The sequence below is a fragment of the Amphiura filiformis genome, chromosome 17 (genome assembly GCF_039555335.1).
Source record: "Amphiura filiformis chromosome 17, Afil_fr2py, whole genome shotgun sequence".
NCBI lineage: Eukaryota > Metazoa > Echinodermata > Ophiuroidea > Amphilepidida > Amphiuridae > Amphiura > Amphiura filiformis.
The window spans coordinates 38,018,014-38,034,208 of NC_092644.1; the positions used below are offsets into that span (position 1 = coordinate 38,018,014).

General features: G+C 37.7%; 1 protein-coding gene across 1 annotated transcript in view; it reads left to right on the top strand.

Annotated features, from left to right (window-relative positions):
• Positions 1-2,181: 2,181 nt before the first annotated feature.
• LOC140137753 (15-hydroxyprostaglandin dehydrogenase [NAD(+)]-like) overlaps positions 2,182-16,195 on the top strand; it is a 30,410-nt gene continuing 16,396 nt past the window's right edge. The window contains exons 1-3 of the mRNA XM_072159519.1: positions 2,182-2,324; positions 3,391-3,517; positions 14,842-14,948. Of these exons, the coding sequence (XP_072015620.1) occupies positions 2,232-2,324; positions 3,391-3,517; positions 14,842-14,948 (327 nt within the window). The 5' untranslated portion in view covers positions 2,182-2,231. The remainder of the gene's footprint in view (positions 2,325-3,390; positions 3,518-14,841; positions 14,949-16,195) is intronic.

Sequence of the window (16,195 nt, forward strand, 5' to 3'; positions counted from 1 at the left end):
TGTAATTTAAATAAAGGGTCATTTTTGCGTTCTTTCAATTCTTTTTTTCAGTTCAAACAAACTTTCTAACATAACTTAAGTCCAGTTTTTCTATTCCCAATATGTCCAACTGACTGGACATTTTGTAATTCACTCCACTTCACAGTGCCGCCGAGAGCTATTACGGGCCCGGGGGCAATGTGAACGCACGGGCCCCTTTGATCAGTGATGACGGTGCAGGACTTCATAAGTGTGGGTGTGTGTGGGGGGCAACAGTGGCATAAATTTCTTTGTAACATGGGGGAGGGAGGTTGGTGTAAAATTCTTGAACATATGTTGCAGACGGGAGCGAAAGTAGCATGTTTAGATGCCAATAATCAAATATGAACATTGAAGGAGACAAATGCGCTGCTGAAGCCTTTACAAATTTGCAATTTGAACGGCATTTTGCTCCCATATTAAGTTTCTCTGAACAACTTCCACGCTGAAGTGTAAAAAAATTGCCAATTTAAAGCCAATTTGAAGCTAAAATGATCCAAGTATGAACCGGTGAATTATGCGCCCTAAGCTCGCAAAAATTTGTAATTAGAATTAGCGACTTTTGCTCCCAGATTGGACATATTGAAAGAAACTCCGTGCGAAGCGCGGAAAAATTGCCAATTTTAAGGTAAATGATCATAATAAAGTGAAGGGCAGTAGGGCACAATACACGCGAAGTGCGGGAAAATTTGCAATTTGTGTTCCCACGATTAAGCTGTGCACTCCCCTGATTTCTCGTAGATTTCATTATATCGAGGATGATCATTTTGGCAAAAGCAAAGAGTAAATTCAAGTGAAATATTTATTAGAGTGTGTGCTTCAAACGCTATATCTTGTATTTTTTTTATAAAATGCACGTCTCTTTTCTATGTTTTTACAGACCCGTTACTTTTGTTTGGTTTTTATGGGCCGTAAAAGAGCAAAGAAAACATACCTTATAATGGACCCGTAAAGGCAAAGAAAAGAGACCGTAGTGGGCCCGTAAAGAGCAAAGAATAGATACCATAGGCCCGTAAAGGAAAGAAAAGAGACCTTAGTGAGTATGTAAAAAAACCTTAATAAGCAAAGAAAAGATATATAATGGACCCATAAAAAGAAAAAAAGAGACCTCGGAGGGCCCGTAAAAAGCAAAGAAGAGATACCTTAGGCCTAAGAAAAGAGACCTTTGTCGGCCCGTATAGTAAAGTAATGTAAAAAATATGCCTTAATTGCAAGATATCTATTCTGAACCTTTTACGGGCCCCTGAGGTCCGTTTTCTTGGCTTTTAATGCCCCATAGTAAAGTATCTTCTCTTCACTTTTTACGGGCCCCCTAGGACCCCAGGCCACCCCCCCTTGTCGGCGCCACTGCCACTTCAATTTACACACATTTCATTTCTACATTTGAAAAGCCTGCCTACAAATGTGTATGTTTCTTTGATTTGTTTCAATTGGTTTCAAATGGCTTATTATAATATTAAGTTTAATTTTACAGGGGGTGCAAATAATTAATTATAAGCTCTGGGGATGGTAAAATGGGGGGATGGGTGGCCAGCCAAAAGGGTAAAACAAAATAATATTTATTTATAAAATAAGTAAGTAAATAAACAAATAAATAAATGGGGGTAACATTTGGTTGTCCCCCCCCCCTTGTTAACTGTTTTAACAATCACACAGAAATATTTAAAAAAACTGTCACTGGGATAAACATTTTTCCTGGGATAAATATTTTTTTCTGCAAAAAATGTTTTATCCGATGAAATTAATTTTTCTGGGAATATTTTTTTCTGGGAAAATCATTTTTCTGGGAAAACTATTTTTTCTGGGAAAATATTTTTCTGGGATAATATTTTTTCTGGGATAAATATTTTTCCTGGGTGCAAATGTTTTTTCTGAGATTATCTTTTCTGGGATAAATGTTTTTTCTGTGAAAAATATTTTTTGTGGGATAAATATTTTTTTCTGGGAAAAATATTGGCCCTCATGGTACACCATATGCAATGCACTTGCATTTATGTTGAACTTGAAGTGGGTCATTCAGGTTACAACCAACTGAACGCAACATTGAACCATGGACTCTGCTTGAACCAACTGAACAATAAGGAACATCCACTCAACGTTCCCAATGACATGTACATAGGCTATTGAACCAGACAGCAAGTGCATTTTTCCATTTCAACTAATAAAAAATACCGTACATAATTATATTCAGGAGTGGATCCCAGTTCACTATCATGAATATTTCAGGGAAAGTTGCTCTTGTGACAGGAGGAGCTGGTGGTATTGGGAAAGCTCTGGTGGAAATATTGCTCCAAAAACATGCTAAGGTATGTATATAATAGCCTATGTATAATCATGGTATAATATTATGTATAATTTTATGTGTGTTGTGCTTTAACTTCAGTATCATATCACATAGCTACATGCTGCAGACACCAATCTTTTTTTGCTCCTTGGTTTGATTAGCCGCAGTCTGTGTCCCTCACAGCGGACCCCAGCAACAGACTTAGGGGGTTTTGCCTCAAAACTGGGGGGAGCAAACTGGGGGGACAAGAAAAATATTTGAGGGGGGGGGGGCAAATGCAAATCGAGGGTCTTTCTTGGCTTTTTGGTTGAAAATCGCCTGAAAAAACCTTTTAGAGCTGAAATGATCAAAATCAAGGGTCTTTCGGAGCTCTATTTTGGTCAAATATAGGGTGTCTTTCAGAGCTGCGAAATCCAAAAAGGGGGGTCTTTCCGGGGGAGCATACCCATATGGTCATTTGTGTTAAGTGCCACCCCCGGGGGTGAATCCAGCCTGGCATAAAAAAAGAAACAAAGCTGAGCGATATTATCATGCAATTGCTTTTTATATAAAACCTGTCCAGATACGGTGAAAATGAGCTAAAATGGTTGATTTTTCCTCCCAGAAAGGTCTTTAGTGGACAAGGGCCAGTCAGCTTGAATAGTTCTTTTTCCAACATCTGATGACCTGTCACTTATGGTAGTGATGTAAGACTTAGTATTGGCAACGGTGAACACATTGAATTTGTATCATGAATATATCCTCGTAAAAGCCCATCATGCAATTTGGTTGCAAGTATTCTACATTAGGAAACGAATTTGGAGAAAACCTTCTGTTAATAAAATACTATGCTGAGCCACCAGCCTGGGTGGCTCACGTTCCAGTAATTTCAGATGATTGAGCTCAGTTATACAACAAAGAATGTCTTCCAATTCATGAAATCAAATAGATAATCAGCCTATCGGATTAAAAGCTTGGAGGGAAGGTCTTGCTGCTCAGCGAGTGTTTGTAATTATCAGAAGGTTTTCTCCAAATTCATTCTCTAATGATGATAGTTTATAATCTTGAGTTTTCCTTGAGAAAATAAATACCAGTAATTGTTCTCTTAGGCAATTTTCATGGTTGATATCGACGAAGATGGATTGAAGCTAGCGCAACAGGAATTTGAGAAGGAATTTGGCGCAGGAAAAGTACATATCTGCAAATGTGATGTCTCTTCCAAGGAGCAAATGGAAGGTGAGCAGGGTTTACTTGACCACACAAATCATGTATATTTACCGGTTCTTACATTATATTTACTTGGAAATGTGCGTGTTCATATATTCAATGATTTGATATAAAAAAAACACCCTGTAATTTCCAGCTAGTAGTGATAGACAATGAAATTAACTATACCCTTCTCAAAGACCCATTCAAGAGCTTGACCCATTCAGTGATCCCAGCGCAAGTGTAAAAAAATTAATATTGTTTATAAATTGCTTTTAAAATGAAGGATAAGTCATTCAAATTGTCATTTGGTATTTTTGAAATGACAAATTGGGCAAAAACAAAGAAAACAGCAGTATTAACAAAGTTGAAGCCCCATTTGAAGACATGTAGCTAATTTAGATACTGTCAGTATCTAAATTACAGATTCATGTAAATTCCTTATTTTTGTCTCTTTTTATGCCACCGCGAGGCATACTGTTTTTGCAATGTCCGTGCTTCCGTCCTTCCTTCCGTCCGGATGCTGTATCTCGGGCATGGATGGGCCGATTGACTTCAGATTTTCAGGATAGGTGGGTCATGGTCAAAAACTCTGGCTACTTTTTTTTGGTGGGGTTCAGGGTCATATACTGAGGCCAAAGGTCATTTAAGGTCAAATTACTAAAAACTGTCGTGTGGGCATGAAACTTGGTGGGTATAGTCAACATTCAGAGCCAAATTTGTGAGAGGTCATTTCAGGGTCATCAGAGGTCGCCCAGGGGTCATCTGAGGTCAAATGACTAAATATTGTCTTATGGGCATGAAATTTGGTGGGTAGGCCTACAGTCAACATTTAGAGCCAAATTTTTGGAAGGTCATTTTGGGGTCATCCGGGGTCACCCAGGGGTCATCTCAGGTCAAATTAATAAATTTGGTCGTATGGGCTTGAAACTTGGTGGGTACAGTCAACATTTAGAGCCAAATTTTGAGAGGTCATTTTGGGGTCATCCAGGGTCATCTAAGGTCAAATTAATAAAATTAGTCGTATGGGCATAAAACTTCGTATGTACAGTCAACATTTACAGCCAAATTTTTGGAAAGTTATTTCAGGGTCATCAGAGGTCACCCAGGGGTCATCTGAGGTCAAATTACTAAATATTGTCTTATGGGCATGAAATTTGGTGGGTACAGTCAACATTTAGAGCCAAATTTTTGGAAGGTCATGTTGGGGTCATCTGGGGTCACCCAGGGGTCATCTCAGGTCAAATTAATAAATTTGGTCATATGGGCATGAAACTTGGTGGGTACAGTCAACATTTAGAGCCAGGTCAAATTCAGTCTGCCCTAGCGGCTCGAAACTTTGTATCAAACTTTGTGCTAAATCGCTCCCTTAGGTGGAGGCATCTCAGTCGACGCTGTGCGTCGAAAACCGCGACATCCGAGAACCGCCGTCCATCTAGTTTTTTCGGCTTTCGGCTGAACCACTAGCAGGGTATGTTTACATATTTATGAAAAAGACAAAGGTATCAAAATCTGAATTTTGATGATTTTTACGATCGTCCGAATGAGCAAATCACTGAATGGGCCTTTAATAAGAAAATAAACCATGTGATTATGGTTGTAGGTAGTCATGGTAGTGCCCACCTCCCCACTTTTTAGATTTTTCTTTGGGGGTCAATAATTCAGTGAAATTAAAACACATATTGTTCAAATTAAAAAAAACAAGATATTCCTGAAAAAAATTGGTGTCAGTTCCAATTTACATTGTAATTATTATTTGAATGTAATGTTAAAGATGGAATTGCATGAGAAGTTTTGCACTGCAGCACTGACAGGAACATTTAGTGCTAGTTCATTTATCATTAATAAATTATGCACTTACATACGTGTTTTGGCGCAGCATCAGCCTTCTATTCTAGCTAAAAACATTTTTTTAAATAACAAATATGCAAATGAGGTAGCTAATTTGCATATTTTGTGACAAAAATCACATGGGATCTTAAGATTGCCCCCTTACCACCATCCAACCAAGTTAAATCTCTATACGCCTCACCAGTTCCAAAAATGGCAAAAAGTCTTTTTAAAAATAAACAAATATGCAAATGAGGTGGCTAATTGGAATATTTTGCGACAAAAATCATGTGGGATCTTAAGACTGCCCCTTTACCACCACCCTACCAAGTTACATCTATATACCCCCTACCAGTTTCGAAAAATGGCAAAAAGCGTTTTTAAAAATAGAAAAAAAGGAAATGAGGTGGCTGATTTGCATATTTTGTGACAAAAATAGCATCTAATCTTAAGACTGCTCTTAACCATCACCCCACCAAATAACATTTCTATATGCCTCACCAGTTCTGAAAAATGGCCAAAAGCATTTCGACAAATAACAAAATAGGCAAATGTGGTGATTAATTTGCATATCTTGCAACAAAAATTGCATCGGATCTTACGACTGCCATTTACCACAACCTCATCAAGTTACATCCCAATACACCTCAACAGTTCTTCAAAATGACAAAAAAAAACCACCAAAAACAATTTTAAAGTTAAATATGCAAATTAGCTACCTAATTTGCGCTAAAAATTGCATCAAGTCTTAGGGCAGCCACTTACTACCACCCTACCAAGTTACACCCCAATACACCTCACCAGCTCCGAGAAACTGCCGCTTACCACAACCTCATCAAGTTACATCCCTATACAGGTGGTGTATCACGTGCATTCCCTAAATTCAGTAAATTTACATCGTCAACCCGTAATTGAATGGGATTATTTTGAAATTTTAAAACGCTTGAAATATCACAAACAAATAGGCCTATGTTGATAAATAATATAAATACAAGCTAAAACCGTTGGGGTTCGATAATGAACCCCACAAAACTAACTGAGTATATGGAAAATGCCATACGGCCGGGCGGTTTCACAAGTTGCCGGCTCGATCATGTCATCCGCCGCCTGTCCCTATACGCCTCATCACCAGTTCTTCGAAATGGAAAAAAAAAAAAAAAAAAAAAAATTTAAAGTTAAATATGCAAATTAGGTACATATTTTGCGCCAAAAATTGCATCAAGTCTTAGGGCAGCCATTTACCACCACCCTACCAAGTTATACCCCAATACACCTCACCAGCTCCGAGAAACTAACCTGGAAGCCAAAGGCATTTAAAAACAAAGTTCACACAATACAAATTAGTATAGTCACCAGAAGGGGTTCCCATGCACCGAGTGCTTTTTTTTTCTAACTTACATTTTTGTAATCCTGAAGGTGTCTAGTAAATGAATTTTGATGTTCCCAAAATTAAATATTGTCCCATGGGGTTCATTTGGCGGCCATCTTGGATTCCGACAAAATTCAATTAAATTGACATAACTTTTGAACTAGACATCATAGGAAGACAAATGACCCCATTTTTCGGGATAATGTGGACATGAGCAATCAATTAAAAGGTCTATTTTCATGATTTAAACATGTTGGATACATTAAAATGCAAAATATTATGTCCCATGGCGTTCATTTGGCGGCCATCTTGGATTCCGACAAAATTCAATGAAATTGACATAACTTTTGAACTAGACATCATAGGAAGACAAATGACCCCATTTTTCGGGATAATGTGGACATGAGCAATCAATTAAAAGGGTTATTTTCATGATTTAAACATGTTGGATACATTAAAATGCAAAATATTACTAAAATAGTATCTTCAAGGCATACTCGTCTGTATATAATAGGAGCTCTTTTTGGTACATTGAGAAGGATATTTTGATGTTATTGATTTATTTACTATTTTCTCTTCTAGGTGCATGACTTAACTTATTATTAGCTAGAACTGGCGTTAGTGAACTAAAAATCGTAGCATAGTTATAGTGAAGTGGTGGATAATCATGCCAAAACGCAAGGGTGATAAAGGTACCGAGTCAGACTCACTGCAGAAACGTCCACCTGTAAATTGTATTTTACATGTGAGTGGTATTGAGCATCTAGATTATCGCCGCTCAGTAAAGTAAGGGCTCCGCCACTGACAAGCTGGCTCAGCTACATGACATTTGCGACAAAAGACACATTGAACCTCATGATTCACCCTATCGCATGGATGATGTCTGTAATCACATTCCGGAGAGTCTTGCTGGTGTAGATTTATATAGAAACAATTGGATATCATCGAGGCTGCTGCCAAAACTTTACTGAAAATCAATATCGTTTAAAATGTAGTGCAGGAACTAATGAAGCTTCAACATCACAATCCTCTCGTAACCTTAAATTACAATTATCAACTGTCATGCGACTGTTCCCTCCAGAATGTATCTTTTGTGAAAGACTGGAAATGAAAGTGTCTGGAAAGACTGAGAGATGCATCAAATTCCCAGCATTCAAGGACAAAGACGGAGCATTTAAAGAGCCTAATTGGAAACAGCTTGAGCCTCGGGCACTAGAACTAGGACTACATCGTCTACATAGCATGGTGCAAGGTGAGGACCTGTTTGCAAGAGAGGCGAATTTCCACTATTCCTGTCGCGATTCTTTCAACACGAAGTACACAACTTACCTGCGTGATGAAGCGAAAGCGACAATTGAAACAGAGCAGGATCGTAAAGCTGCTGCACATCTGTTGGCATTCACTGTTGTCCTTGATTTCATTCAAGACCGAGTTGTTGGGCAGAAGGAGGTTATGTTACTTACATCGCTGAGTCTTCTGTACAATCATACAAGAGTTTGAAAGAAGTGGCTTCCCCAATCCAGAGTACAGAAGTGACAAGCTGAAGGTCCGACTTGAGAACCATGATATTCATGACTCGATCACCTTTGCCAAGTTTTATCCGGGTGACAAAGGCTATATCACCTACAACCTGGTCTACGGCGCTATCACCTCTGTCGCAGACGCTGTGACTTATTCATATAAGCAGGGGTTCAAAGATAAGTTAAGGATGTGGACTGGCCCTGTTTCTTCTACCAAACTACCAAAGCACATGCTGCACTAGTATCGGGCACCTCTATAGAAGCAAACAACTCACCACTATCTTCAGTAAGCTGGGTCACTGTGAGACATGCAACTTCGCCTTAGGAACTAGAGACAGTGCTGGCTAAGGTTTCCACATAATACTCCCGCAGATCATTACCAGCAAGGGAAGCGACGTGTTTCATCTTGTATGGGACAATCTAAACAAAACAATGGCGAATATCCATGGCTAAAATGTTGTGAACAGCACTGGTGGGATAATGATACAAGATGTGAAACCGGGTTTGATACCACTAACCAGGTTCGAACTCTCCCTCTCTACGCGCGGAGCAAGGTGCGCTCCCTAAAGGTAGATACACCCGAGACCATGGCTCCTGATCCTGTTCACAGCTGTGGAAGCTATTGGGAGAAGCAACCTGTCCCAGGGTTTGGTGGCTGATCTCATTTACCAGTGGCTGCCTATGTACTGTATTGACAGGGAAGGCATATGCAAAAGCACTGTTCTGCCTCTAAACAGTCGGTGAAGCCGGTGAAGCGCTTGTTAATTGAGCGATTCATTGAGGAGGAGAACGTTGAGGTTACCAAGCCCAAGACCTTGCTGAATCTTGTACAGACATGTACTCCTCGTGAGACCCTCGACCTCGCTTTACAGGACCCCTCCACTTTTACCATGCTTGTGAAGTATGCCACATATGAAGACAAGGACATACTCCTGACCCACTTGGATGGTGGAGGATAGGGGTGAAATAGTCGATAGTTGACTTTCTTTGAGGTTTCACACCGGTAGCTGAGAAGAAGCCACCAAACCCTGGGACAGGCTGATTCTCCCCACTGCTTCCCGTGTAAATGACCAGACACACGACATTCTTTGAGATGCATGTTGAGTACATTTCGCTATTTATCATGGGCGGAGTGAACACGGTTCCCTCAGGAAATTTAGGCCCGACTTGACTACAGATATGAACAGAATCCTGGTTAGTAGTGGTATCAAACCGGGTTTCACATCTTGTATCATTATCCCACCAGTGCTGTTCACCACGTTTGGCCCATGAATATTTGTCATTGTTTTGTTTAGATTGTCCCATTCGAGATGAAACACATCCTTTCCCTCGCCGGTAATGATCTGCGGAGTAAGGGATGTGGAAACCTCATCAAGATCCTTGGCCAGCATTGTCTCAAGTTCCAAGGCGAAGTTATATGTCTCAGTGTCACAGTTATATCCAGCTTACTGAGAATAGTGGCGAGTTGTTTGCTTCTGTAGAGGTGCCGGATGATAGTGCAGAGCAGTATGTGCTTTGGTAGTTTCCAGTCACCGCGTCTGCGACAGAGATGCTGCTGCTGTAGTCCAGGTTGTTGGTGATATACCCTTTGTCACCTAGATGAAATTTGGCATAAGCGATCGAGTCATGGATAATGTGGTTCTCAAGCAGGACCTCTCTTGCAAAGAGGTCCTCACCTAGCACCATGCTATGTAGACGACGTACAAAAATGTAGTCCTAGTTCTAGTGCCTGAGGCTCAATCTGTTTCCAAGTAGGCTCCTTAAATGCTCCGTATTTGTCCTTGAATACTGGGAATTTGATGCATCTCTCAGTCTTTCCAGACACTTTAATTTCCAGTAAAAAGATACATTCTGGAGGGAACAGTCGCATGACAGTTGATAATTGTAATTTACGGTTACGAGAGGATTGTGATGTTAAAGCTTCATTAGTTCCTGCACTACATTTCAAACGATATTGATTTTCAGTAAAGTTTTAGTAGCAGCCTCGATGATATCCAATTGTTTCTATATAAATCTACACCAGCAATACTCTCCGGAATGTGATTACAGACATCATCCATGTGATAGGGTGAATCATGAGGTTCAATGTGTCTTTTGTCACAAATGTCATGTAGCTGAGCCAGCTTGTCAGTGGCGGGGCCCCTTACTTTACTGAGCGGCGTATAATCTAGATGCTCAATACCACTCACATGTAAAATACAATTTACAGGTGAACATTTCTGCAGTGAGTCTGACTCGGTACCTTTATCACCCTTGCGTTTTGGCATGATTATCCACCAATCACTATAACTATGCTACGATTTTTAGTTCACTAACACCAGTTCTAGCTAATAATAAGTTAAGTCATGCACCTAGAAGAGAAAATAGTAAATAAATCAATAACATCAAAATATCCTTCTCAATGTACCAAAAAGAGCTCCTATTATATACAGACTGGGTATGCCTTGAAGATACTATTTTTAGTAATATTTTGTATTTTAATGTATCCAACATGTTTAAATCATGAAAATAACCCTTTTAATTGATTGCTCATGTCCACATTATCCCGAAAAAAATGGGGTCATTTGTCTTCCTATGATGTCTAGTTCAAAAGTTATGTCAATTTCATTGAATTTTGTCGGAATCCAAGATGGCCGCCAAATGAACGCCATGGGACATAATATTTTGCATTTTAATGTATCCAACATGTTTAAATCATGAAAATAGACCTTTTAATTGATTGCTCATGTCCACATTATCCCGAAAAATGGGGTCATTTGTCTTCCTGTGATGTCTAGTTCAAAAGTTATGTCAATTTAATTGAATTTTGTCGGAATCCAAGATGGCCGCCAAATGAACCCCATGGGACAATATTTAATTTTGGGAACATCAAAATTCATTTACTAGACACCTTCAGGATTACAAAAATGTAAGTTAAAAAAAAAAAAAGCACTCGGTGCATGGGAACCCCCTCTGGTGACTATACTAAATGTATAAGACCCCATTATAGCATAAGGCAATTTATAAGTCATTTTAAATGATTTTAAATGTGACATATAAAATTTGTCATACAGGGAGATATAAAATGTAGGGATTTGGGTACTTTTTGTTCAATTTTCACAGAAATTAAAGGATTTTGACCCATGTTTTTGTTTGTCTGTTTACCCCAGGGTCGCTGAAACAAAGAATTATATTAATTAAATCACCTAATTTATAATTAATAAAGGACGAAGAAAGATAAAAGCAAAAGTATGCTTAATTTAGTTAAACAATAGTAACATCCCTGTTGTGTACAAAAAATAACTCTATACAACAATGCAAATCAGGATCAATTCATGAACTACCCCCGGTGTTACCCGGCGGTGTTATTAAAGTGCACAGGGAAATGTTGAGTATGTAAATTAAATGGAACAGCCAAAATGCCAATGGGTATGTTTTTTTAACTAGAACAGCCTTAAATTGATATCGATATTAATATTGACGTCACAGATTCGATTTGTCACATGATCGTCAAACCTGTACTAGAAGGTGTCAGTTCTGCATAGTGCTGTAATCGATAAGCTTTCTGGGTATCGATATGTCGGGAGGCAAACATCCGACATGTCGATACTATTATCGATACTCACGCAGTTTGAAACACGGATTTGAGTTTACCAATACTGGAGGGGCTGGAGATCGTGAAGACGACATGATGCATGTATTCTAGATGTAAAGCTCACCTTGGAATTGGGAGACGGTAATTTGAGTATTTGACGGTAATTTGAGACCTGATTTGAGATAATCTAAGCATGTGTGCCATGTCGTTTGTGTATCGATACTGACATTGAGTGTTTCGACATGTCGGAAGTCTATGTATTTTCCGACTATCGATACTTACGACAATCGATTACAGCTCTGGAACTTCTGCGGAACTGACACAAAAATTGATTTTAAAATGGAATAGACCCTTCATTCATTGAAAACCCTGAATATGAGGATGTGTTGCTCTAACCCTGCGATCAAATCTCTGGGTGAGCAGTGTTGGAAATAAGCCAGAATGTTTTGGCCTGTAGGTCTAAAATTCTATGGGCCCTCATCAATTTATATAGGGGCCAAATTCAAATTTTACATTTATGTTTCACACATTCACTTAAGACGTCAGATTTGGAGACCAACAAAATAAAATAGTAATGTCAAGAACAGAAGCTTCATAAGATTCAAGCAGAAGCGGTAAACAAGTTCATCTTGTCGACTTTGGTATCAAAACTTCATGGACTCTGGGGGTCCATAAAGTGGTGCTCGCAGGGATTTTTACAGGCATGTGACCCCGGGCCCCGCACTCCGTGCATCCGCGGGTATTCATGCTTGTCGGTGAACTTTAAAAACACCCCCTTTTGCATCTCATTTCGCGAAGTTTTTAGGGGGAAAACACCCCTTTTTTTCAGCGATTTTGCGAATTATTTGCCTTTCGACAATACCCCTATTTTCGCTAAAACGCGAACGATATTTCTAATATACCCTTTTCTGGCAGAAACGCGTAGGCTGCTCAATGAAAATACCTTTTTTTTTTCAATTTCGCGAACACATGGTTTGAAAAACACCCCTTTTTTTGTGTGTTTCGCGAATCGTGTTTCTTTCGACGAGCATGAATACCCGTGGATGCACGGAGTGCTGGGACCGGGCATGTGACCTGAGGGCCTGCCTTATTTCAAACACTGTATGTAAGCTCATACATGTCCTTGTATGCAGGGGAGATGTGGGGGTGGATGTGGGAGCTGGGGGTGTTTGGTGAGGTGATTCAAAATGAGAGGGCATTGTATCCCCTCCTTTTATGCAAATTTATTTTATCAAGTTAAAAGGAGCTGTTGGAAACTGATTGTCCACAAAAATAGCCTACCCAGCAAACACAAAACGTTTTCGACATCATTCGCAAAAGGTTATAAAAGGTTGTCAGAAAACGTTTAAATGTTGGGTTATATAAAGGGTATATTAAGAGTATAAAACGTTTTCATAACCTTGAAAAACATTTTTTTGATAATCTACTGAAAAGAAAAAAAAAATGTTTTACAGAAAACGTTTAAATGTCGGGTTATATAAAGGGTATAAAAACGTTTTAATAACATTACAAAAACATTCTTGAAAAGTTGATACAAAACATTCTAAACAGAATTTTATTTTGGGATTGAAAAAATATTTTTGCGAAAAATGTTTGCCCAAAATATTTTCAATAACGTTTTAAAAACGTTTTCATGACCTTTATATAACCCGACATTTAAATGTTATTAAAGGTTTTGAAAAAAAACATTTGAAGAACATTTCTGTGTTTGCTGGGTTCAAATATTTTAACATAATGTTATTTAAGTATTGACACAATATTTGGCAAAAATGTTTGCAAAAATAGTTTACAATAAAATTTTTTGAAAACATTTAAAAATATTGTTGTAGTGTGTTTCCATATAAAACGTTTTAAAACGTTATCATGACCTTTATATAACCCGACATTTTAATGTTATTAAAAAGCTTTTACCTAAACCAAAAGCCAAAATATAACTTATTTAAAACGTTTTTAAAACGTTTTTGTGTTTGCTGGGTATGTAGTTAAGTTCGAATTTGGTTAATGTCCTGAGCTTTCTATCCTAGCAGGATCTTTATCAAAGGCAAAGGGATTTTTATCAAAGGCAAATTTATTTTAAATAGTAATGAAAAAGCTAAATATTAATATGATAATGCTTTATTCCATAAAAATGAATAATGTTTAAACCCTGATGTCTGTCACAAATTGTGGACCAAAATGACATTAATAAACTGTGTCGGGTAAAACTGCAGGACTAAGGTCGAGAGCTGAAATTATCTTCTTTGTGTAACTTTTGGGAACATTTTGACTTTGAGGCTTTAGGATAAAAATTTGCTCATAATAAAGTACCGTATTCGTTTCATTAACCGCCCAAGGTGCTTAACAAAATCATTTTGGATGGGCCATTATTTTTTACATTGCTTAAGCCAACAAGATGTTTAAAAGGTCCAAAATATTAATCTATCATCATAAGTGACAAGGTATGAAGTTACTCTGATTTTGGATTTCCACAGTTCACAGTTTTTGCAGATGCTACACAAAAACTTCAAAATCTGAGTTTCTGCAGGTCTACAAAAACTCTAAAATTAGAGGATTTACGTCCATTTTAAATATTGTTAATAATGTTTTCTACTCCAAATTCGGAGTTTGTGGGGATGCTACGCAAAAACTCCAAATTTCAGTGATTAAAGACAAGCGGTACATTATTTATGATAAGAAAAGGGGTATCGCTAGAATTGACCTCATTTCTTAACATATATAATGAACCACTTGTCTTGAATCATTGAAATTTCAGTGAGTAATTGGATTCCTTACCCCAATAATATACATGTACATTGTACATAACTCTTTTGTTACCAGTGTGTAGTTATTTTTTGAGAAAAATGCAAAATTAGTCACAAAATTTATCAGGGGTGTAGTACCGCCTTAAGTCAAAAGATTAACATGTGAAAACAAACTTTCACCGTAACATGTATTCTAAGCTGGTGATAATATTAAGAAATGGAATAAATTCCTGTATCACCAAAAAGACCTATATATTTGTTTGTACTTTCTTAACTTCAATCACTGGTATTTTGAATGTTTATATTATTTTCCAACACAGACTGTTTTAAGAATGTAATATCTGCATATGGAGAACTTCACATTGTGTGTAACAATGCTGGAATATGTGATGAAATTGATTGGGAAAAAACATTGGATGTCAATTTGGTGAGTATATATGTTACACATAAAATTTAAAACATTGAGGCCCTTTTCATTTAAGATTATGAAGAGTTAGACCCCTTAGAGTTCCACAAAAACACTTGCAAGTGAGACATGCTGTCTAATAAACTTACTTGTTTATCATGTTTATCAGCATTAACATCATACTAAAGTATTAAAACTTAGGGAGGTGGATGCGAAACAAATTACTTTTTTATTTGGCCTAAACATGATAAATGCTGTTTTCAAACTTTCTGTATTATTAAAAGAGTACCAATATCTGCCCTGCAATATAAATTGACACTCTCAAACAGTCACAATTAATAGGAAAATTTTCACAGGAAAATTTTCTGGACACATGACACTCATGAGCGCAGACATATTAGCATTATGGAATGTGAATTGGTGGAAAGGTAGTTTTTGGCGGGAAAAGGTCATACAGGGGTCAAATTTCAAAATTGCTTTAATCTTTTTAAAAACTATACCAAAGCATTCCTCTAGTCTTATGGATTCAAAAAAAGTATAGTTTGTCATATCTGTGATGTACCATTCTCAAGTTATAAGCAAAAAGGTCAAAGGTCAAATTTTGGGCTCCATGTGGGTCAACTTCGAAAAAATACTCCGATCTCCTTAAAAATGGTCTAAATGTGTTCGTCTTTTAAAAACACTCCAAAATAAGAATAGTTTGCCATATCTTGGATGTTTCGTTACCTAGGTAGCAGGGTAAAAGAGGTCATTGACCATTGAACTCTATTGACCCCAACCTAGTTTTCGATGTTACACATGTAATTAAACAACCTAAACAGTGCAAATATTCTTTAAATGAATTATGTATGCAAGCCGAACAATTTGAGACCATCACAGATATGGCAAACTATATTTTTTCTGAATCCTTATGACTGTTGCAGTTAGTGGTGAGTCAAAACCCACTTTGACTGGACTAAATAGGCAGAATTTTTTCTTGGATGCAAAATAAGTTACTTGTCGGAAGTTAATAATGTTATAACAAGAGTTTCCGTAGATAAATATTTTTTTCCGTTGGTAAATATTTTTGAAATTACGTTTTGATGATATTGTGAAGAAATTAAGATCACATAATATTCAATAATTTTGTAGTGCATGAATTTCTATCGAAACTACGGCCAAAATACTATTCCAATTCATAATAATTAAGACTTGAATAGCGAGGTCACCGCCGGGGGTCAGGGATCAGGCTCAAGGTTACACTCACATTGATACGCATTGGTCATGTG